General features: G+C 46.8%; 1 protein-coding gene across 1 annotated transcript; it reads right to left on the reverse strand.

Moving 5' to 3' along the window:
• Window positions 1-54: 54 nt before the first annotated feature.
• Window positions 55-24,310, reverse strand: AHCY (adenosylhomocysteinase). Its single transcript, XM_053958793.1, has 10 exons — window positions 24,203-24,310; window positions 22,385-22,575; window positions 19,633-19,708; window positions 17,766-17,918; window positions 13,121-13,233; window positions 10,310-10,517; window positions 9,427-9,514; window positions 8,457-8,574; window positions 3,985-4,179; window positions 55-1,016 (listed from the first exon to the last, which is right to left on the reverse strand). The coding sequence occupies exons 1-10, from the start codon at window positions 24,228-24,230 to the stop codon at window positions 885-887; spliced, it is 1,302 nt and encodes a 433-aa protein (XP_053814768.1). The 5' UTR covers window positions 24,231-24,310; the 3' UTR covers window positions 55-884.
• Window positions 24,311-24,779: the final 469 nt, after the last annotated feature.

Genomic DNA, 24,779 nt, shown 5'->3' on the forward strand with positions numbered 1-24,779 from the left:
CAAATGTAAACAAACCCATGGCAAACCCCAGAACATCTCACTGCACAAAACCAGTCAGGCCACAGTCAGATCTTTAATAAAAGCACTTGAAGTCAGTGACAAACATGATACAGCAGACATGACAACTCAGAGAAATCAAGTTGGGGGTAGCAGTGTGCTGCTGGTGTCTGCAGAGGATTGAACAAGGCCCCTAAACCCAGTGATCCTCTCAGTGGCTCCTCAGCTGCTCACAACACTCCTGAAGGCTGCTAAAAGGCTCTCTTGCCTCACCCCTCCTCAAGCTGGTATAGCAGAAGCACAGAATGGTTTTGGTTCTGACCAAAACCAATGGAGTAAAGTAACCCAGGAAAAAGCTCCAGCTCTAATCTCTGAACAGGAGGCTGAGTTGTTTTTACAGCAAGGAGACCAAGCAGCCCATATCCTCCCGTTTCACAATATGCACTTTTTGTTGTGGAGAGGGCCTGACACTGCCAGTCTCCTACTGGGATTTACCTGATTGGAGCAGGGCATGGCAAAAGCATCTCCCTGCAGAAACCGTTCCCCACCTCATGGTGAGCCTGTTCAAAGCTGTCAGCCACATGTGTGGCAAGACTACACATTCTCATTTAGCCACCTTCTGTCCTGCTCCCCTTTCTGGAGCATTACAAACCAACAAAAGGTGCATAGGATCCTTTTCACTGTGACATTAGCTAAGTAACCAATTCTAATTCCATGAGTCAGTGATTCTCATCCACTGACAGGGCCCTGAAGGCTCCCTGATAAGGGGAGGGGTTGTGCAGCACTGAGAGGAAAATGGCAAAAGACTTGTCCTCAGAAGCCCAGCATACACAAGAGCTTTGCAAGGTTGTATCCCTGCACTTTGGTCTTTGGGTAGTGCCACCTGCTCAGTATCTGTAGTGGTCTGGCTTGAAGGGCCCATCTCTGGACAAGCCCAGGTATTTGGCCTGTTTGTCACTCAGCTTCGTCAGTTTCACACTCAGCTTGTCCAGATGAGCAGCAGCCACAGCTTCATCCAGCTGGAAAACAAAACATTGAGATAAGAACATTAGAGCAGAGTTCTACTCCTTCAAGAAGTCACAGGGAAAAATGACTATGTGGAAATCAACAGCAGGAAGGGGGACTTACACTGACACAGCTTTTTTTCCTGCCAACATACCTCACACCTGTCTGAGCACAGACCTGCACTCACATGGAAGAGCCTTGTGCTTTTGAGGGAGTCAGGTTAAGTGAGACACAATTGTATATAATCAAACCTGTTTCAATCTCATTTACACATTCACATCCATCCAGCAAGCAAAGAACAGAGATCAAACTCTTCAGATAAAAGAATATCCAATTTGGTAAAATTATAAAGCCCCAGTTTCCACAACAAAAACACCTGGACATACTACACTGTCATCCTACAATATTATGTAAGTCCTAACACTGGAAAAAAATTCTTGCCCTCTCCAGATATCCCATCTTAGGGGCACATGAATAATGAAACTCATTCCAGAATCTCCAATTCAGCAAGATTACTGTATCCACTGGCACTGTCTTCATGAAGAAAAGAACCAAGGTGGGCTGTAGGACACAAGCACAGAAAGGTTGATATGATTTCTCTATCCCAGAGGTGTCAGGCAGATGTGTAAACTCAAGAAACTGAAAAATGTATAAAGTTATAAGGCAGTTAAGTGCTCCAGGAGCAGGTATAGGAGGGTCAGAAAACAAACAGGAGAATGCTGACCAAGCTGCTGTGTCAGAGGGGGATGTACAGCCACAGGGGACATTCAGAGGTAGAGAGGACAGCACAAGCAGGGATCAAGAACAAGTCTGACCATTTGAAATTCCTGCAAAAACCAGGCAATCATTGCAGAGGATACAGAAACAAGGTAAGTCTAAATCCCAGCAGCACAGAGAAGACCAGCAATATTTCCCTCATATTAGTTAAGTAGACATGAAAGGCTGCAATATAACTGAAGGGCAGTAGATCAACAAAACAATCAAGGGCCAAACCTGCAGCTTCTGTGAACCAGGGCCTAAATTATTCAAAAACTAGTCCTGGATTTCCCCCTCCAAGGGCCTGTAGTAACAGACACTACTCTGAAGCAATCCCATGCCATGAACCAGGTAAAAAGCTCCATCTGCACAGAGTGTAACTCACTGCAACTCAACCTGCTCACAGTGACTACTGTGGACCTCCCTCTTGGGAGCCAGAACAGCCAAAGGTGACAAGAACAAAATCAGAAACCTAAGGAGAAATGGTTGAAATGGTGGCAGTGAACCATGAAATCCACCAAAGAGTGAGGTAAATGATGAAAGAAAGAGAACCTAAGGGGAAGGTCTGTGTTTAGAAGGGAAAAAAGTATTTAAGCCCAGTATATCCTGTCAGGATGCCATGAAACAAAAAAAATGAGGGTCAGAAATGGTATTCTCATCTGGTTGATTAGATTGAGGTGTATTTCCGGTGAATTTAAGACAGATTCCACCCACTTGCAAAAGAACTGAGTCTGACAATTCCCAGATGAGGTTTTCAAGCAGCAGCAGGGATCAATTGTTTCACAACTGCTTCAGCTTGGGAATTTCAAGACTTAGACATAGAGACACACAAATTCAGACAAAGGTAAGCAGACATTCTCACCTTAAAATCAAAGCTAAGCAGGACAGATTTGGTGCCAAGAACATAGAGACAAGAATTTTCCTGCATTTCCAGGAATACATGTTGCAGAAACGTGTGCACATTTGTAATGGCAAATCAAAGCAATATTCTTGCAGTCAAAGAAACTGCAGTGTAAGGTACTTGGTAATTGTTAAGTCTTATATTTGGACCTCAAAGCAATTGCACAGAACAAGGAAAGGCATTAACCCAGAAAACTATCACAGAAAATTCTTTTGTTGGTTCTGACATGGTAACTGCTTTATTCTTTGAATAAAGCCCTCTGTGAGGCACAAAGGGTCAAAAGTGTTTTGTCACAGTGGATGAACCTGAGATCACTGTCGTATGCTCCCTTAACAGGCAAATTCATATTTAACTGCTTTGGGCATTACTTCTCGTTTCTATGTATTTCCAGTTCAAATGTGCTTACTAAAAATTGTTATTCCATGAGAGGATGAAGTCACATTTTATCAACAACACTGGGATGTCATTTTCAAGAGAACTGTCAATAAGACTGCTCCTTTGAAGACAATTATGTGGCAATTTGCAGATCCATTCCTACACTGCATTTCTGGTATGTTTTGCTTGATCCTTAACTGATGAGTTTGCAAACTTAAGTTCTTCAGGAAACACCTCATTGGTAAGCCCAAACACACACATTGTACTTCCCAAATGGAAAGTATTTTCACATTTACTCTCACACCTGGTTGTGCTCCAAAAGCAGTGGGATTTAACTCCAGCACCCTTTTCCATGAACCATCTCAAATTCTCAGGCTTGTTTTGGAAAATTAAAACCATGTTAGTTTTCTAAAAGGAATATACAAGCTGTGACATGATCCAGACTTTTCCAAGAACAAAGAATGCAGAGAAAAGTTTAAAGGGAAATCTGAAGGACTCTGTCATTAATATTTTGTGAAGTTATTAAGACCAGATTGTGATAAGCTCTCTCAGGTGCAAATGGGATCAGGACTCTTATCAACCACAGTAAAAGGGATTCAGTTTCACTCCAGCTTCTACTCTGCCCACTTCACTGTGCCCCTGGACAGGTTTGTAGAAGGAACAAGCTGGTTGATAGAAGCTCTCCAACTACCCTGAGGCAGCACAGGACTTCCCAGCACCTTAGAGAAGTCAAGAAGTGCCTGGATGTTCTGTCACAGGAGAGGCAAGTCCCAGTTATGCACACAAAAGAACAGCTCATTCACACCCAGCCCGCCCAAAGCCAAACATCCTCTGAAGGACAGAACCACTTTGCAACAAAAACCTTCAGCAGGAAAATGAGTTCAAGCACCAACAAAGCCACACCTGAAGGTGGCTTCCTTAGCAGCACCGTTTTTGTGGCTGTCACTCACCTTCTTTGGCAGGAAGTGGACCCCCACAGCATATCTGTCACTGTGGGTCCAGAGCTCGATCTGTGCCAGGACCTGGTTGGTGAAGGAGTTGCTCATGACGAAGCTGGGGTGGCCCATGGCACAGCCCAGGTTGACCAGGCGGCCCTCGGCCAGCAGGATGATGTGGCGGCCGTTGCGCAGGGTGTAGCGATCCACCTGTGGAGCAGCAGGGCCACGTCAGACACGGGGCAAGCCTGGGGGCTCGGGGGGCCTCCCTGCCCCTCAGCAACTCAGCTATTACACAGACACCCCCCTCTCCGTCCCAGGGGTTTGCAAAGCCTGCAGGAACTCTGGGCTTCACAGCACACGCATCTTGGCATCTGCTTCATACTCAACCAGCTCTCCGGTTTATTCAACCAGCTCTCCAACTCTCCTGGCTTTTCCACATGCCTGTAGTCCCAGCCAGCTGTGATGGGCATGTGCTGCTAGTAGTAAATAAATCCCAGTTCATCTACACCCACTGGTCACAACTGGTGTGTGGTGACAGGGAAGAGGGAACACCTCTGCATGCAGCAGTCCAGAGCCTTGGCATCCTAACACAGGGTAACAGCTGGAGCCCTCAGCCTGCTGAGGGTCCCCTGGAACTGTTCTCACCTCTGCAAGCCCAATAAACACAATAAACAGCTGTCCTGGCTCGTGGTGTACCCTGCTTTGCTCTTGGGTGACCACAGGCATGATCCTCTCCAAGCCAGCCCAGGGACAGCAGGACTCTGCACACAGAATCCAGGCTCAGATGGGCTAAGAAGACAGGGCCTCAGCTGTGAGAGTCACACACAACTCAGGAGACAGATAATGTCACTGGCCCACACAACTCAGGAGATAATGTCACTTAGCATGTGCCCCAACTGCCTGGGCCAGACTGGACTCCTGCAATGTTAAACTTAACTCTGCTTCTCCTTTCCACCTCTCATTAGCTCCTCCCTGCCCCGCCTTCACCCTAGAGGTGGTTACAAAATGAAAGCAATAATGAAACATCAACATGGCCCATAAGTCTCAAGAATATGCAGTATTCAGCTGGTATTTATTGCTCACATCATACAAGCATTTGGCAGTAGAGCACTTTGGAAATACTTAAAACATAATCAGCAACCAACTTTGACAAAACCTAATGCTTCAGACCATTTATCTTCTGCTAGCACAGCAGAGCAACTGTGACAGACCTAAAAGGGTTCTTCCTCATAACTGTATTTAAACTTCAGAGGCTAAATGTTATTTAATATTAAGTAAAACACAATTTTCAATTTTGTTCTTAAAGCTTTGGCCTGTAAGTTAAAAGCCACATGTGATGAAGCTGTAATTATAACAATAGCCTCTTCTGAAAAAACATCCTTGTGCAGGACTTCAGCAGAGATGCCAAGAGCAAACCAACACAAACCATGTTTTCTATAACAGGTATTTTGCCTTCAGAGCAGGTGTGTGCCTCCACTTGCCTGCCCCAGCTATGCTTCAATCACAGCACCATTTTCTGCTTAGGTTCACTTGACAGATTATTATGATTTCAGCACAACACATGCAGGCACTAATCACCTCAAAGAGCAGCCCTAAATTAGTCTTGATTTCTCCTTCCCAAAAGCACTCAGCAGGTGGGATAAAAATGATCCCCCCTGAGCAGCTGCAGTTGTTATTTTGGATGCCAGTTCTCCACTGTGGACCAGCAGTGACAGTGCTCAGTCCACCCAAAAAACACTGTATGGGCCAAAAAACAAGATTATGGGAGGAAGTAATGAAAGAGGGAACCAGATGGGAAGCAGAACATGAAAAATCCTGAGAAGAAGCTACAGTATTACTTATAACAAACACTGCATTTACAGAGTGAACTACTAAAAGATAGTTGAGCAGTTAAAGTAACATTTCAGTTTTGAAGTCTCCATTGGGTGGTTTAGGTGTCAAAATCTTATATCCTTACATAATATCCACGCAACTTGCCCCTGGACAGCTGGTGGCTTGTGCATAGAACCCCACACCTTCAGCAACCTATGCTGACAAGAGTCATTCAATGCGCAGGGGAACACAGAAAATGTAAAATTAATGCACAGAAATAAATACAAAATAGTAGTGGTACCAGCAGAGGCTTAAGTCAGTACTGTTGAAAACACATGTCATATACAGGCAGATAAAACAGGCTGATCCATAAGCTCACTAAATTACTCCAGAAGTGGAATTCAAATTATCCAAGCAATAGGATCCTCTCTGCACTTCGACAAACGCCTCCTCCTTTTCCCCACTGGAATTTGTTTGGCTCTGGACTTTCTGGCTGCTTTGCACTTCCCTTCACATTATATGGGAATAATTTACAAACCAAAGTTCATTGACCTTCACCTTTCCTTGACCTCTCAGTTGAGTTTGTGCTGCAGGTCAGTCTCTGATACTCGAAACACAGCTGAGCAGGGCTGCAGTGCAAACCCAGAGGCAGACCAACCTGCCAGCTTTTCAGTAATAAACCTATTTCCTCCTTACCTGTCCTCTGAAAGCAACACATCAATCACAATGGCACGCTAAGACATTTGTCTTATTAAAGTATTAAACATCTCTTACATCAGCCCAGCACTGGTACTGAAACTTTCATGCTGGACAGAGTCTCAATTACTTAGTAGCTCCAGCTGAAGTTAACCACCCTCAGCCCTGGCATTAATCCTCTCATCAAGAGAGATGTTCCTCATAGAAAGTCAGGGATTTTTGCTCTTGTACTATGTTGCCCTCTCTGGTTCAGGATACAGAAAAGAAGCTGCCAGGTTTTAGTAAAAATCAGAGTATTTAGAAAGTTAGATTTCTTCAGCATTAATCCATATGGACAATCCTTGACCCCAATTCCATCCTTTTCAAAGGTAATTTCAAATTTTTTTTCTAAACCAGAAACTTGTTACGATTTTCATACCTGGGGCCACACTGCACCTTACTGCACTCTGTCGTCAATGCCAGACTGGCTTCTCAAAGCAACACATTTAAAAAGGGATTTACTGCCTCTGTGCGGGGAGCTTGTATGGTGCCATATTAACACCCAATTAAATCTTCAACAGTGTTTATTCTTATTCAGTGTTTAGTCCAAGGTTTAGTTTTAAAACAACCTGAGCTAGCAGAAAGTAGGCAGGTACCTGTGGGCTCCTCTAGGAGAAGAGCTGCTGAACAGAGTCAGGTCCACTAAGGCCATAGGCAAGAACAAACCTGAACACAGAGAACTTGAGGGCATAACTCCAGACCTGGTTAAGGCCGTGCAAAGTGTCCCAACATAAATTTCGTAAGTGCTTAGTAAGACTTTGATGTAGGTGGTCAATAAGCCACAGGGGAGTTATGAAAATTGGAAGGGCAGATGGAGATCTGAGAGGTATGTTTGGGTGTGGTGTTATTAAAAATACAAAACCTGTCCCAAAATCCTGCTATCAGCAAGGGCACTCCCTCTACAAAAGGTAACCAGAAGTCCCACACCAAGTCAGATAAAGCCTGCCTTGCTTTATGTGATGTTCTCCCTCAATGCTGGTGTCACAAAACAGTTTTGATCTTGTTCAGTTTTTTTCCTCTGCTTTAAGACACACAGTTGAAAAGCTGACACTTTCAGATTCTGATTTTCCTTGTGTAGCTACAGCCATAGCTTAATGCAAATACGTGGTGGGCATACAACCTGAGCAAGGGTAAAACATCCTGCCTGGTCTGCCCACACAGGTTTCTAAAATGAAACCACCAGGTTCTGGAAGAGAAACCCAAGTTTGGCAGAGCTCCAGATAGGCTTTCCTGAGGCTTCAATCTCAGAGTAGATTAAAAAAAACACACCACACTTTGAAAACAAGGAGGTGTGAATTTTTTCAAACCTTGACAGAATCCCCAAAGTCATTCCACTGAGATTCCCTTAGGACTACGACTGTTCTGTTGCAGAGCAGTACATGAGCAAACAGCTCCACAAGAGGAGATTCAGGTCAGGCACCAGGCAATCTATGGGCTCTGCTCTTAAGTTTTATGGAGTGTCTAATGGTCTGCTCTGTATTTCTCATCTACCTCGCTTTTGGAAGCTGAGCTATGGCATTGTTTTCAGCTCAGGGCTATCGAAGCAAACATATTCACATACCCTCTGCCCATGCCCCAAACATCAAAGCTGAATGGACTTGATGCCATTGTTTCTACAACCAGCACTAAGGGCAGGCTCCCGTCTCTCAAGGAAGTGGGAACACATGGAGAAAGATGTACCCATACCAGGCACCTCACCCCAGAGATCACCCTGAGGGACTTGGGCACTGGCTGGAAACAATTTCTTTCATGCCAGCCCAAGACTATCATATGCAGTTTGTTCCAGGTAAGCAGAATCTGCATTCTGACCAGAGCAACAGCGGCTTCCAACAAAGCTAGAAACAGCAAAGAAACTGAAGAGAAATACTCTCTAGAAATGGACACTGAGTAGCTACTGCTTTTTTCCAGCAGGAGAGCCTGTGGAAAGGCTGCCTCACCTGAGGTTTGATATTCACTGCCTCCACTGCATTGTCATTCAGCCACTTGGCATCAACTTCCACATCAAAATGGCCAATATTACACACTATGGCATCATCCTTCATCTGCTCAAAGTGCCTGCAAAAGAAAAAAAATGTATCAAAAGTTAATCCACACAGTTTTCCCCCTCAGCAGATGCTCCAAACTACAGCCCTGACAAGTGCCAAGCTCAGTAACTGCATTGACTCTCACAAGGTGTGGCAGGTAACCCCTCCAGGCATGGCAAGTCTACTGGAAAAGACTTTCAAGCTTCTGGGGAAGGACATTTCCCAAGGATGTAAGAAGTTACTGGAGAGAAAGTATTTTCCCAGTATGGAAAGTAATAAAATTTTGTTTAATTGGTCAAAACAAATACCTCCAGTTATTCTCCTTCTTACAGAGAAGAAATCATTTTCTTAATGAAAACTTTCTTTGAAGTTCCAAGCAGTTTTACGTCTCCTCCCACCTAATCTGATCTTCCATTACAACATGTACAGTCATCATGGCAAAGGAAGGAGCTGGGGCTATAAACTGAGATCTGAGAAGCAGTAACCAAACACTGCAGGGCAGGACACTGAGAACAGGCTGGTTTCAGCTGCTGATACACACCCACAGATGGAATCATTTTCAACCTTTACCTGCCTCCTCTTCTGTTCATATTTGTCTGGCCTAACACAGAATTCAGCCCTGATGCCTTCATTCTCCAAAAGTCAATCTACCTCTCTGCAGCTTTTTTTTCTCCATCATTACATTCCATAAGCCAGGAACAACTGCAATGTGGCAACATCCAACTAAACTGACCAAAGACTTAATTTCTCACTAAATTCATGCTAAATTCTGATGTCCAGGAGTCAGACTGTGTACTAACTGTTGACAGGTTATGATTGTATTTAAAAAAAGAAATCTAACTGTACAGGCATGCTTTCAATAAAGCACGTGTCTTGGTTATACCTGCCCTGCACAATGTCAGTGCAGCCAGTGGTGGTGACAAAGATGTTGCCCTCTTTGCAGGCCTCCTCCATGGTTGTAACTTCATAACCTGTAAAGAGAAAACGTTACTTCTCTACACAACCACCAATATTTATTAACAAGTGGGACACAATACTAGAAGTAGAAAAGTACAGAGAAAGAATGAGTCAAATGTTTCTGCCCACACCTGGCCTAGAAATGATGCAAGGTAGTGGGCTACTGGTCTTGCTAAACACCAACATGGTAGAAAAACCATCCATCCCTCACCCTTTTCAAATCTGTGGATGTGTGCATTCAGTGTCCAAAGGTATAGTCTGGCACAGCACTCAGACTGGATTCAGGGGGTCGAATTTGCAAAAGAAGTGCCCCGACAACACCTGCAGTTTTTGGCTCACATGAACAGAAATGGGATAAACTGGTACCAAGAGGCACAATTACATGAGGCACCCACAGAACAGAACAGCTCCAGAGAATGCCCTGAGCTCAACTGGAGAGACAGAGAGCATGGCATTGCTCTTCAAAAAAATCTATCAAGGGTAAGGTGTTTTTAATGTTTTAATTCCAGTCAAGCCTTACTCCCCACTGGAGATTAGAACTGCACAACTTGAGGACAATCCCTCAAGCCCTACCCCCCACATGGTCTCTGAATCCTTGATTCCAAACACACTTTCAAGGCCTCTAGTAAGAAACTCCTTCTCTAACTGCAAAAGGAAGGAATTCCAACAGTTAAACTGGATTCAACTGTACCTCAGCAGGGATAGCTGAAACCCACGGAACCTTTCTTGGCCAGCTCTCATTTACTGCTCTACACTGACATGCAGAGACCCTGTCAGATGCCTGAGTTCCTGCTCTGCTCAGCTCCCACCTTCCATGGCTGCCTGGAGCGCGTTGATGGGATCGATTTCGGTGATGATGACTCTGGCTCCGAAGCTCCGCAGGGCCTGGGCACAGCCCTTGCCCACGTCCCCATATCCTGCCACCACTGCCACCTTCCCAGCAATCATGACATCTGTGGCACGCTTGATGCCATCAATGAGGGACTCTCTGCAGCCATAAAGGTTATCAAACTTGCTCTGAGGGAGAAAATGGAGCAGTTTCAGAACAGATGAAAGCCACTCAAGTGGAATTGCCTTAAAGAAAGAAAATGGACTTATGTGCAAGTACGACAAGAGTCACTTAAATACTTTAACCACCATGAGGGACAGGAAGCAGACACCCTGGTTTGATGTTTTTATTTATCCAGTTTCAATCTATGGAGTTATATCAGACAGGCTTCAACATAGTGAGAAGCATTTCATAAATACACTGTATCAACTGACCAGGGCTTGGACTTGCTAAAAACTTGTTAGAGGTAACCCGAGTGTCTTTCACACCAATGTAGGCCTGAGCTCCTAAACCAGATGCTCACCAGCTCCCTGCTGCAGTTTATCAGACAATGAACTGAACCTGAAGTGCCACAGGAAGGCAAAACACACCAGCAGTACATCATCTTATCTTTGCAAGACACATCCAGCCTGCAGAGCAGCAAGCTGCCCACAGCAACCAGGAGCAACTGGTTCTTGCAGCCCCAGAAGATCCAAATTACATCTTCTCCCATGAAGAGTTACCCTAACGCTGTCACTCACTATTGCTCAGACTCGGAAAAATTCAGCAAGCAGCCATTCACAAAAATGGTCACTGCAAGCAGGACCCCCTGGATTTCATCTCCTAATGCCTCAACACACAACATCCTCCTACTGTAACACTGACATTAACAGCCAGACCCTCCAATCAAAAGTGCCCAACTAAGTCAGACATCAAATATTGCCTAACCCCTTAAACTCCTTCCTAAACTCAAACACACCTTGTTGTGCTGATTTTTGTAATGCTCCTTCTTCTTCTGGAGCCTTTTGTTTTGACCAGGAGGAGGGGCTGTACAAACAGATTTGATTATTTGGGGAGTTACAGAGACAAAGAATTTTTAAAGAAGCTGGCTACTAATGTTGTGCTGTGCTTCCCAAGGAAGCAATACTAAAAAAATCTCCATTCACAGCAAAATTCTGGTCTCAAAGCCTGTCCTGGCTTTCTATAGCCTTAGGGCACCAATCCTCCTCGCTTTTACTTAACACTGCACTGTCTGCTACAGGCAATCCGAAAATTAAATTCCCAGAGGCAGCAATCTGGTCTAGTGGAAGGCACACCCACACCACCTGCAGTTCTTGTAAGTATGAATAGAAATGGGATAAACTGCCCATGGCAGAAACTGGCCAAAGTGTAACAATTATACCTCAGATCCAGAAGTTTCTGACTCAGTGCCTATAACCATTACCATAGGCATAGCTGTCACGAATATATGAGAAAATTGTGTTACCAATCCTTCAAATTCTAAAGCTTGTGCCAGTTGGTATCCCTCCTTCCTAGTCCTGCAGATTATCCTTGCAGCATGGAGGAAAGCAGCATGGTCAGATTTGATTCGTCATCACCAAATCCCCCAGCTGCAGTCAAAGCCTTCCAGGTGTCTGTGCATTCCCATGCAGGTAAGAGAGCAGTGTTGGATGCAGACATCTGCCCCACCCAAAATACATTTGAGTGGCAGAGGGGAAGAACAGAGCTGGCTGCGTGCCTGCCTTCTCTCTCCAAATGTTAGCACAGGAACCTGGCACCAACTGGAAATCTCAAACTGGGAGAGCAGAATTTGTCAGTTCAGTTGCACATTTTCCCAGAGATCTGTAACTGTGGTTAGTGCAAATCTTGTACTGTACAAATACCAAACAGTACTTGAAAACAAGCACTTGCTTGGCATTAGAATCCTAAATCCCCTCAAGGGCTTTGTTAGAATCATCTGAATTTCCAAATCTACTGAACAGTATTAATAATTATTATGCAAGCGGCACAAATCTGGGTGAAAAGGATGTGAATAACTTCTTTCAAAATTAACTGGATTCCAGCTCACTACCTATGAAATAAATGTCAGGTGCATCTTAGTGAGCAGAAAGGAGACAGCAACCTGCAGAGAAGGCAGGCCAAACATGAGAACTGCCAACCCAACAGGATAATGTTGGTATGGGAACGTGAAATAGAGTCAGTAACTAGATTTAAAAAACATCAAGATGCACAAACCTTTAGTGCACATTTAATTCCCGCTATAATTCATCTGCAGCCAAAAAGCACCACCACCCTTTAAAAAACGTTCCACTTCATTCTCAATTCACCAGGGTTTATCTTGGAAGCAGTACTAAAGCTAAGCAAGGGATAAAAATCTCCCTCCTGCCCTCTCCTTTGCATCTGCTGCTCACAGAGCTCAGCCACAGGCTGACCAAGCAATGTTTACCAGCACAAGCTCAAGGAGGTCACACTCTCTTTTCCAGCTGGTATCTAACACCTGCCTGAAGGCTTTAAGCTACTTGGAGTGAGGACAGGCTTCTTGCCACAGGTACTGACTGTGCCCAGGAGTCATGATCCCCAAAAGTGTGTTCACATTATAAAACAGCAGAAGAATGGATGTCCTTACATGCAAAAAAAAAACCCTTGATGGCATTTACAGTGACATCAAGGGCTCACTTTTAGGATATGGTAGAAATCTGTTCAGAACCAGATCAAGAGAAGCTCATAAAGAGAAGGAATACTTTCATGGGAATGACAACATCCCAACACCAAGCTGGTCAGAGAGCAGAACACTGCAGAAGGTCTGTATTACCTTGGTGACAGAGTCATTCACATTGATAGCTGGCACTTTCAGGGTCCCATTGGCCTTCATCTTGTACAGGTTGTGAACCCCAGTGGTTGTCTCTTCTGAAATACCTCTAATTCCTGTCAAAAGAGTAAAAGTATTCACCTTAGTTGGAGTCAATGCTGTGCAAATCGGGCCATCCAGGTGCTGGGAGCATCCCCCCGAGGCTTTAGTTACACAATTCCTTGGCAGAGAGCAAGGAAGAGATGAAACCCTCCAAGAGCTGCAGAAACACCAGAGGACGCGCTTCAGAGCGGGTGTTACCTCCACACAGCCGGTACTGTGCCCGCCAGGCTCCCCAGCAGGCTGCAGCAGCCCGGCTCCCGGGGAAGGCAGGCGGGTGCTTTGCCGCAGCCCCTCGGGGTTCATTTGCCCGGGGGACCGGATCGGGGCCCGGCGCGGGGGGACAGGATCAGGATCGGCCTCAGCACCGGCCCCGGCCCGGCCGCGCTCCGCGGCGCCGCAGCGCCCTCTGCTGGCAGCCCGCGGCGCCCCTCAGCCCGGGCCGCACAGACCGTCCTGAGCTGGGAGGGACCCGCAGGATCACCCAGCCCAGCCCCGGCCCTGCACAGACACCCCAACAGCCCCACCCTGGGCACCCCTGGCAGCGCTGTGCCAACGCTCCTGGAGCTCTGGCAGCCTCGGGGCCGTGCCCATCCCCTGGGGAGCCTGGGCACTGCCAGCCATTCCCTGGAATCCTGTCACTGGTCACAGAGATCAGTGTCTTCCTCTTCTCCTCCCCTCACAAGGAAGTTGTAATGAGCTCTCCCCTCAGTCTCCTTCAGCTGAACACCTCAGCCACTCCTCATATGGCTTCCCCTCAAGGTCCTTCACCATCCTGGTGTCCCTCCTTTGGACACTCTCTAATAGTTTAACATTTTTCTTATACTGTGGTGACCAAAACCATACAATATTCAAGGTGAGGCTGGCCCAAGCCCAGAGCAGGGCAGACCAATCCCTCCCTTGACCAGCTGGTGATGCCACCCATGACACAACTGGTCCTTCTGGCTCCAGGGCACTGCTCACTCACAGATGCCAAGTCTGGTCCAAATCCATCCTTACTCCTCAAAAAATCCAGCTGTGAGCTGGTCCAAGCCCAGGCAGGAAACTCTGAGAGCAATTCAACATGGTTTTCACAACAGAAAAGACAGATTCCCCAGTGGAGCCTGAGACTAAGCCATGAGACCTTCCTGTTGCTCCCCAGACCACTCTGTAGCACATGAAGGAAATGAGACCACAGCATTAGAAGGGAAAAGGCTGATTAACTGGAGAAGGCTCCAGAGAGGTCACTGCAGCTTTTTAATACTTGAAGTGGGCTTACAAGATGTTTAGCATGGCCTGTTGCAACAGGACAAGAGGGAATGGTTTTAAATTGAAAGAGGGTGATTCAGACTAGGTATAAGATACCTTTTTTTATTTTACAATTAGGGTGGCATAAGCTGCCCTGAGAAGTGCTCTAGGTCCCATCCCTGGGAATGTTCAAAGGGCTCTGAGCAGCCTGAGTTGAAGATGTCCTGCCCATTGCAGGCAGGCTGGACTAGATAGCCTTTAAAAGGTCCCTCCCAACCCAAACCATTCTGTGATTTGGCTGACTGATCCTCACCACTTCTACCTCACCACAGAGCCCTCAACAGCCCCACTCCCCTGATGGTCACCTGCTGAGGGAATGCATTCAGGCTTTGGCATATTTAGGGCTTGCTTAGAGGAGAAAGGAGAGTTTAAAGTTCACAGTTCAGCCTCGTGCACTGAAATGGGGGATCTGTAGACAGTCTCCCAAAAGCATCAGTTTTCAGAACAACTGGCTGGATCATGGACAGTAATCTCCTTGAAGAAAAGTTTTTGGAGGTCACAGCAGGAACCTCCAGTTCAAACCTGCCCTCTCTCTTCTTGTGTATCTGGTAAATAAGAGACACACTCATCCTTCAAAGGCTCTCCAGATGAGTCCTGAGCTTAGCAGATTGTCTTTCCACAGCACTAAGAAGACCTTACATCCCATATGCCAACAGCTTCCCCTCCCTGGAGGCGCCCCATCCATGCCCCAGGTGCCATTCACAGCTGGTCTAAACCACTCTGCAGCTGCCCCAAGTGCTGCCTACACCACTCATGGTCAATGCCCGAGTGACTGAAGAGCAGAGAAGGGCTTGCACCAAGGACAAGTTTGAATTAAATTGACACAACCTTGCTAAATGCTCAGACCTGTGTTTGTCACCTGAGCAATGAGCAAGTCTGATCACTGAATCACAAATGAGCCAGTCTTCCCCACACAGGTATTTTGCAGAGATGCCAGAGACCTCCTTTGCACAGATCACTCTCCCCATTGGTCAGTTCTTGTTTTCCTCTTTTCTTCCTTTATTTATCTTGGTATTAAGGGCATTGGGCTTAATAGAATAAGCCAATAGTACAAAGGCCATTCTGCCCTCTAACTGCAGGCACACTTCAGGAGAAAGGAAGGTTACTGAGCAGTTCCACACACACATCTAACACATCTCCTAGTTGAAGGAATACTACTGTCAACCTAGCTGCACACTAGGACCAAACTATTTAAATTAGAAGCAGCTTAAGCATGGAAGACAATTCCCTCTGAAATTAGCCCAGAAAATTTATCCAGCCTTTAAATGGCAAATGGCATTTCCATCTGCCTCATGCCAAAATGTCTCCCATGCTCACAATCCACACACTGCATGCTCTGCCAAGGTCACTCTTGTTCCACTTCCACAGAGGTCAGATTTCCCCACAAGCTCTTAGGATATATTAGCCTCTGTTAGCTATAAGATACCAAAATTGGATGCTACACTGCTTCATTTAAACAGACTTTGCAGCAAAGGGCTAAGCACAGATCTCAGATTAAGGAGATCAAGACTCTACTCTGTGAGTCCCATTCTGGAAGTTTTGCTGTTTCCAAGGGGAAACAGCAATTTTCCAGTTTCCAGCAATTGACTGGAAGGTAAAACAGATCAAGTTTGTCATCCTCTACAGAGATCAGTCTTAATTTACTGAACTGTTACAAGAAGCTTTTCAACTGCAGCCAATGCAGACAGGCACACATTTTGGGAAGGGAAACACTGACAGGTATTGCATCCTCCCTAGACTCTTTAAAACCCCAGAGTAATTTCTATGAATTTAGGAAGCAAACCCAGACAAGGATGTTTCTTATCAGAGGCAGGCTACACATGTATGCCAAGACATGAGACAGTTCAAGAGCCATTGTCCTACTGCACTGTAATATACTGGTCCCTTCTCCACCAGGAGCACAAGACCAGCAAGAGGATGAAAGGGGCTGGAGAGGAGAAAGAATGACAACAGGAGGTCTGAAAGTGTGAAAGGAGCTCAGCTCAAGTACCTCTGGGAACAGACATCAACCAAGGTGTACATGGTAGGGAAACAACCCTGTAAAACAGAGAATGAACACAAGAATACATTCTTTGGCCTCTAACAACACCAGGAAGACAGAGAGGGATGACCAATTGTATTCCTGAGCATAAAACATGGGAAAAGTGAGAGGTCATGCATATCACAAAGAGGCAACCCAGGAAGCACAAGACCATTGATGGAAGAGAGGCTGAGCAAAGACCAATGAAAACCTTTCATCACAGTTTAAATAATAACACAAAGATGTTGAGTGTTGGATTAGGGGTGACATCAGGCTGAGCATGAAGGACAAAGTGAGGCTTGTCACAGAGAAAGTTTCCCTCTTTCTGGTGCCCCTACCTGCAGCAGCACATGGATGAGGAGCAGAGCCTCAGACTCCCTACAAACAGCCCTATTTGCAGCCTGCCACCTTCAGATATTTCCCCCTATCTTCCTACTAAAGCAGAGCACGAGTCAGACAAGGTGATCCAGCAGGTTTCTACACCAACCTCCCCTCTACAAAAGCACCAACACACCCCACTGTATCACCACCCGAACTCCTTCACATCCCTCACCAAACATGCTCTTTAACAACCCCGGGCACATGTCTTGCTGCAGCACAGCGGATGGACACTGGCAGGGCTAAGGAGAGTCTGTCAAACTCACCAGGCACAGATCAGCCTGGTCATGTCCTTCACATAATTTTTTTACATAAACACATGCTAGCAACACTACACTGATCAGTTTTACTAACTTGCACTGAAGGCAAACCAAACCAAGAGTTCCTGACTCCATCAGCAGCTTCACTGACAAACTGAATGAATATTTAAGGTAGAAAACCGTTCCTTTTCCACAGAAGGCTACAGGTGGTCATGAGTTCATGCAGAACTGCACTAAGATGATGGGTAAGAAATGCATTAATGTAAAATTGTTAATTGCAAACAGACATTGAGCAGTTCTAGAACACAGCCCTCTTCCAGGAAACTTTTGGCATGACAGCAAAACTAAGTGGTAAATCTCAGCTAATGGGCACAGTGAAGTTTGGCCAGGACAGGTCATTGCAGCTACAGAGCAGAGGTGGAAACAGCTCCTGCAGGTAAGAGATTCTGGTCTTGAACTGTAAGGAATTTTCCCAGGCTGTTTGCACATGCCTGTCCCTCTTCCCCCAACTCTCCTTACACCAGCAGCGATATCCTGCAGAAACACCCCCACCCAAACAGCCTCCCAGGCAGAATTGTGCCTGCCAAAACAAAACACAAGTCACCTTTCAGCAGCTGTGGGTATTTGGTATGAACTAGGTTGGTAAGATCTCCACCATCATCCAGAATCATGTTGAGGGGCTGCCCATCCTTGAAGTACAGGGTCTGCTCAATGCACCACAAGTATTCCTCATCTGTCTCCCCTTTCCAGGCAAACACTGCATGGGAACAAACACAAACCATTAGCCAGTTTCTTACTCAGCATGTAGTGAAGCAGCCAAAGGAAGATTTCATCAGCAGCTCCCAGCAGCAGCTGACAGACAGATGATTATCTGTGCCTGCAGGCCAGCAAAGACATTTGCACTGAAAAACAGGCCTCAGAATAATCACTCTTGCAGGCCACAAACATGGTCACAATTTTGAGACTTAGTTGTTCTCCTTATTCTTCTTCCATGTTAAAAAGGAGAAGACAAAGCAAACTAAAGCAGACTCACGTCCACAGCACCCCACTCAGACATAATGATACAGATAAATGAACACACAACCACAGCATTTTCTAGCACAGCAGAAAAGAGGGACCAGACTTCAGCATGAGCTAAGCAGCAGAATATAAACTCTTCAGCAACTCTGAATTTAAGTTCTAGTCTCTAGCCCAGCACTAAAATCCAACCTGAGGTGCCTCATCTGCTCTAATCAGGGTGTATTTCTATATCAGTACAGCCACAGCAACAGGCTGCCACCACTGGTATTTGCATCCACTAGGATTTGTTTCTTTCCAGGCATCTGTACTGTCTTCACGCTATACTCAGTCCTCAGAAGTACTCAGCCACTCAAATATGTATTGGGCACATTATTTACACACCCCAACATTTGGCAAAATTGTCATGTTTTCAGTGTTTACACAGAAAACTGACCTTGAGCCATGAGGAGCCAATCATGCAATTGCCTATTCTGTAGTAATGTGTGTTAGGATCTCATATTGAAGCCAAAGGACCAGCATTCCTTCAGGGTCTCATAAATTCACTATGTGAAGTGCAATATTAACAAAAAGAGCAAGTTCCATAAATAAGGATACAAAGGGCAATGGTCACACACTTTGACAAACACTCAACCTGTAAATTACTCTTCAGTTGAGTTTTGGGTGTTGAAAGCAGTGAGGAAGACAACCCAAAGTCTAAAGAATCCCACGTGGCCCTCTGACATCTCACACCAGAGGCAATGCCTGGAAGTGCCAAAGGAACTGATGAAGGGATCACTTTGTTGCCATAGAATGTGCCACAGTTAGGGAAAGACCTGTGGCAATAATTAATTATAACAGAAATGAGAGAGACCCCTCCCAAAACAGACTGCCAGAAACCAAATTTAGCCTCTGCCAACAGCTGGGCTCAGTTCCCAGCACTGAGGATTACATTTCATTCAGCTGAGTTACACAGCAGACAGCTTCAGGTATTTATACTGATCCATGATGAATTGCTCCTTATTGGAACATGACAGTAGCATCCTGATCAGCATTTACAGGATATTAGGCAGGAACACAGCTGGGCTAAAACTAGCCTAAAAATATCTTGGGTATTGACCCCGCCACTGTGACAGGGTACATGGCAGTTCCCTTACCTTTCCCAATCCCTATTTAGCACAGAACTTGCTGGAAAGCACCAAACACCTCCAGCTACACACACCTACACACCACTCCATTTCATCACCCAGCCCATTCCATCATCTTAATGAGATCTAACATGAACCCAACAGCAGCCTTTACTGGGAGACCTGTGCACAGGCTGATGCAACACAGCCTGAATCAAATGTCCTGGTTTGTAAAAACCACTGCTTCAATCCTCAAGCTTGCTCAGAAGATCTTCATGTGTACAGTTTGATTTAGCAGGAACGGGCAGTACAGCCCAACTCAGCCAAACCAGAACACGGAAAACTTACCAGGGATACCAGCTTTTGCAATAGCAGCTGCAGCATGGTCCTGAGTGGAGAAAATGTTGCAGCTTGACCATTGTACCTGGAAAACAACCAAGTTTTGTTTGCTGAACAAAGTTCTGAGATATCAGGGACTCTCTATCAAACACAGGACTTAAAAAGGGAGCAAGAGCAGAAAGAAATTAGTGCAGATTCCTGCCTTTTTCAGTAGCTCTGCAAAGATAAGGTGAGAACTGAGTCTGATTAAGTCAAGGAAAATAATGCCACATGGAGAGAATGTGAATGAGCTTTAGCTGTGCCATACATTCAGCCATCTCCTCACTCACAAGCACCTCTCCCAGACAACCAGAGCATACTCCAGATCTTCAGGGCTGCCCAACAGGCACAGGGTATCCACAGGGTGGGTTTGGGAAGTTTTGGTGAATAAAGGTCAGATTTTCAGAACAGCCCCATAGCAAGTGTCCACTGAGGGTATGGACATGCAGCAAGACACCTGCTGGCATTCACAAGAGTCAGAAATGCAGCTGAAACATTACACTCAATCCAGGCATTCTCTAAGATTATGCTCACCCACCTCCCACTCTGTGTTCCAGTCAAGGAAGCTTTTCCAGCTGAGCTAAGTGTTTTCCTCAGATTTCATAACTAGGCTCAGGCACCTAGAAAAGCAACAGCATGTTGCTGAGTTGCACTGAAAAGGATCTGAACCCCTACAGCAGCTCACAGCACCACATCCCAGAGCCACACACCCTCTGCTCCCCACAGGGCTGACTGGCAGCTATTTGTATGTTCACTGGTTACAGAGCTTGAGTAGAGAGGGCAATAAGGCACAATCATTCAGCCTGTTTTCAGATACTCATACCACCTGATCAAAAAGTGATATTTTGAAGGGTGCAGTAGGAAGCAGCCTACACTACCAGCGCTTGTCATGAAAACACACCTGGAAGGAGCACAGGAAAACAGAATCCATAACCTAAAGCTGCACCTCTCCTCACCTGGGTTTTTGCAAGTTCCTCCCATACCAGCAGAGGTGACATCAGGAGGTGTCATGACATTCAAAGTATACAGAATACCTATATACTGTTTACACTTCAGACTTGATACAGACTTGTGGTAGTGACATAGAGCCTAGAATAACTGGAACAGACCCTAGTATTTACATCACTGGTTATGGAAAGGTTTATTTTTTGTTACAAATTATGAAGCACAGAGTATTTATTCTAACCTTACTAACCCAGCCAAAAAATGGACACAAAGGTTACTACGCTGCAGTGAGCTACATCCTCATTACATGGGGTATGATTTTATCAGCTTCATTCCTCCCTCCCTGGCACCAAAGTTCTGACAGAACAGGTGAACCAGGGCTGAATTCAAACTCAAATCAAAGCCTAAACTAATCCACAGGCATCAGGACAAGGAGTTAACACAGCAGCACACACCTTTAAAGGTACAACCACATCTTACAGAAACCAAGTTTCTGCAGGTACCTCCCTGAATGACTTGGATGAATCCCACATAACACTGATCTGGGGTTATGCTCAGCTTAAAGCAGCTTGGCAATGTTTAGCTAAGCACACAGCTGCCTCCTAGGCCAGCCATACTGGGATGCAGCAACCAACAGAAGCAGCAAGGAGCTTTCCCAAATTTCAATGGCTACTGCTTCCTTTTAAATCCTGCGGAGGGACAGGAGTTCCACACGGAGTGGCTGGAACAAAGCCAGGACTGTACCCCCACATCAAAGTTCTCCTTCAGCACTGCACCATTTGCAACCACAGGACAGCTCTGAACAGGCTGGGGAACACCTGCACAGCAGCACCTACCTTGCCCAGGCTGACCTGGCACAGCATCCATACCTACCTCCTCCTCTTTTTGAGGAAACACCTTCACTCCTATGGAGAAAACTCCTCCTCCTCCTCCCAGCACCTTTCAATCAGCATGACACTGCTCAATTGTTAACTGTTCCCAGAGAGGGATCCCACATAGGGCACCTCTGGGCAGCCAAACTGCAGAAGAAGGAACTTCAGATCATATACGTACTTAGCAATCCATCAAAATTCCAGTCAGCTCCCTGCTCAGAACACAAGCAATGCAGATTGTGCTCAGATACCTGGCTCTCCTCATGCCCTGTACAGCAAACACTCAGCTGTGATGTCTGGATTTCATTCAGCAAGTCAGGCATGGGACACAAGGCAGTAAATGGCTTCTAAGTATCTCAGACTTTAATACTGATGAGAGTAACTGGTCCATAGTCACACAAAAAATTCAGTGGAGATCCCAGCCCTCGGTCCCTGAGCCACAGTGCATCCCTGCTCTTTTCCTGCACAGCTGAAGGGCCAGCATGAGCTCTCAGTAAACTTCATTAGATTTTGCTGACTTTACCAGGGCAGAGCAGGAATCTTAATACAGGCTAATCTGTGCTGGAGGCAGTCCCTAGAGCTGCAGCATGAACAGCCACAGCACTGCAAGCCCAAGCACAGCATGGCTGCGTGGAAGCAGCTGTGGGCACTGCCCAGGGCACAACAGGCACTCAAAGCTGCAGCTTGTCCACAGGGAACACACACACCCCACACCCCAGAGGTGCTGAGGGCAAGCAACAAACTTCTTGCTTGAGCACAGAAGACAATCCATCCACGTGGAGATTGCAGCCTCACCCAAAAAGCACAGACATTTGCCAGGATTCCATAAGGTGTTACATAAGCAGGAGCAGTGACCTGGCAGAGCATTACCCAAGAGCTGAGGAAGAAACTCAGAGCCACGTTACCTCAGCCCCCAGCACGATGAGGGTCTCTATGAGCACTGCTGTCTGCACAGTCATGTGGAGGCAGCCGGCAATGCGGGCACCTTTCAGGGGCTTGGATGCAGAGTACATCTCCCTCATCTTCATCAGCCCTGGCATCTCATTCTCCGCAATCTCAATGGCCTTGCGACCCCAGTCTGCAAGGCTGATGTCAGCTGCAAGAGAAGCAGGACAGGTGTCAGAGTTGGAATAGCTGAGACCTTGGTATCCGTTCACACACTTGTGGGTAGGCACTGGCTGCAACAGCTGAACTGAACACCCAGCAATAGCTGGGAGACAGAGCTGCAGAAAAACCAGACCCTATTCCAGTTACTTCCTGGTTCTTTGCTATGGTACACAAATTTAGACCAAACCTAACAGCCCCTCTAAAAAACAAGTATGCTACTGCAAGAGGTTATAAATCAACTGTGATCTAGTGCACAGACATCCCGAGGTCCATGAATTCAGTAAGCCACAGTCTTAAGCACTTTTTACAGACACTCCCCAAGAGTCCAAAATTCCTATAGGGACTGACTTCCACAGTATTGACGTGCATGTAGGGATGGGTTGGCTGTAGGGCAGTGGCTTCCCACACTGAGAATGCTCCCTAAGAGTGCACCAGGAGCTGAACCCAGCTTAGCTCCCTCTCCTCACAGCAAAGGTACATGTCCTTCCCCATTGGCCCTTCCTCCTTGGATCCACAAAAAATATTTTAAGTGAATGTAATTATCTTAGCTACCAGTCTACTTCTACTTTTGTAAAAAGTATCTACAGCAGAAAAGTCCAGCAAAAAATGAACAAGAGAGATTTCTGGCAGGCTTACTGCGTTCATCATGGATGTCTAACCCCAGCCTTAAAAACACAAGGGTCAAGCAGGTAATGCCCAGCTGCATCAACTCTGCAGCACCAACCAACAGAGTGTCCTTCTTACTCGGTTTCAGATTCTTTGAGAGATTTCAGAAGTTCACCATTCCATTTAGACCACAGTCAGATGCTTTTTTGCTACCCCGTGAACACAGACTGTTTAGAGCACTGGGGAACACCAGAATTTCGAGTCAGACTACTGGGTTTAATACAGACAGGCTTAATTGCATTTTGCTGCAGAACGAAGCCCGGGGCCACTGAAGCTATTGCACGTGCTAAATCTGACTGGAGCACAGCCTATACACCACTGGGACTGAAAATTGGCAAGGAAAGGACCACAGAAACAAATATATCAAGAGGAGGAGTTTTAATCTTACCCCTGTTAAGGGCTTGGTAGCTTTAACAAGGCTGCTTTAAAAATATCCTGCAGTATTTTGGTTCAGAGCCTCCAGGGTAAATTATTTATGAATCTGAGCCTTACACACTAATGCTCTTTGAATGAAGCCCCCAAGAAATACCCAACTATTTAAAAAACCGGAGTTCTTGGTGAAGTTTCAGGTCTACGGAAATACGCGCCAAAACCTTCAGGGCACATGAGTCAAAGGTCCCAGGATGGGAAATACTTTCACCTTCGGAGCTAAGCCAGTTCCCGCCAAGGGCTCTGAGCAGCGGGGGAGGCACGGGGCAGCCGGGCCAGGAGAGCGGCACAACCGCGAGTGGGAAGGCAGCGGTGCCGCGCCCCCTTCCCCACACGGCGGCTCCCCCAGCGCACAGGGGGCTCAGGCCCGGCTCCGCCGCGGCCAAGACCCGCCGTCCTCCGCCCCGCGGCCGCATTCAGCGTGGCGCTGCGGCCGCCGAGGCCGCGCTTCCCGCACCGCGCTCATCCCGGCCCGGGGAAGGTACCGAGCACGGCGGAGCCCGATCGGAGCTCGCACTCACCCACTTTGTAGGGCAGCCGGTCCGACATGGTGGAGCTGCCTGGCCGGCGGGCTGGAGGAGGCGGCAGCAGCGCCGGGCGCGCTTTAAGTAGAGGCGGTGCCGCTTGCGTGAGGCGGGGCCGGGCTGCGCTTGGGCGCTGGGCCCGGCCGGCGCTTCCTCCGGGCCGGGCCGTCCGCGGGCCCGCCTCGTCTGCGAGCAGCGAGGGCACGGAGTCCGCGGGGCTGGGCTACCCCCAGAACGTGCCCCGTCCCCAGAACGTGCCCCGTCCCCAGAACGTGCTCCGTCCGCAGAACCTGCGCCCCGGTACGGCCTCTGCCGCAGCTTCAGCCCCGTGCCCGAGCAGGCTCTGGCGGCCGCTGCACCCACCGCTACCGGTGCCAGCACAGGAGCCGGTGTATAAATATCTGCAGGGACGGCTCAGAGCATGGACCAGTTTCTGCTCCGTGGGACCCAGCGATAAGAGGCAATAAGCAGAACCTCAAGGAAGTTCCACCTGAACATGAGGAAGAACAACTTTATTTTGCAAGTGACCACTCACTGGAACAGATTGCTAAGAGGCTATGGAGTCTCCTTCACT

The sequence above is a fragment of the Vidua chalybeata genome, chromosome 17 (assembly GCF_026979565.1).
Source record: "Vidua chalybeata isolate OUT-0048 chromosome 17, bVidCha1 merged haplotype, whole genome shotgun sequence".
In the NCBI taxonomy this organism is placed as follows: domain Eukaryota; kingdom Metazoa; phylum Chordata; class Aves; order Passeriformes; family Viduidae; genus Vidua; species Vidua chalybeata.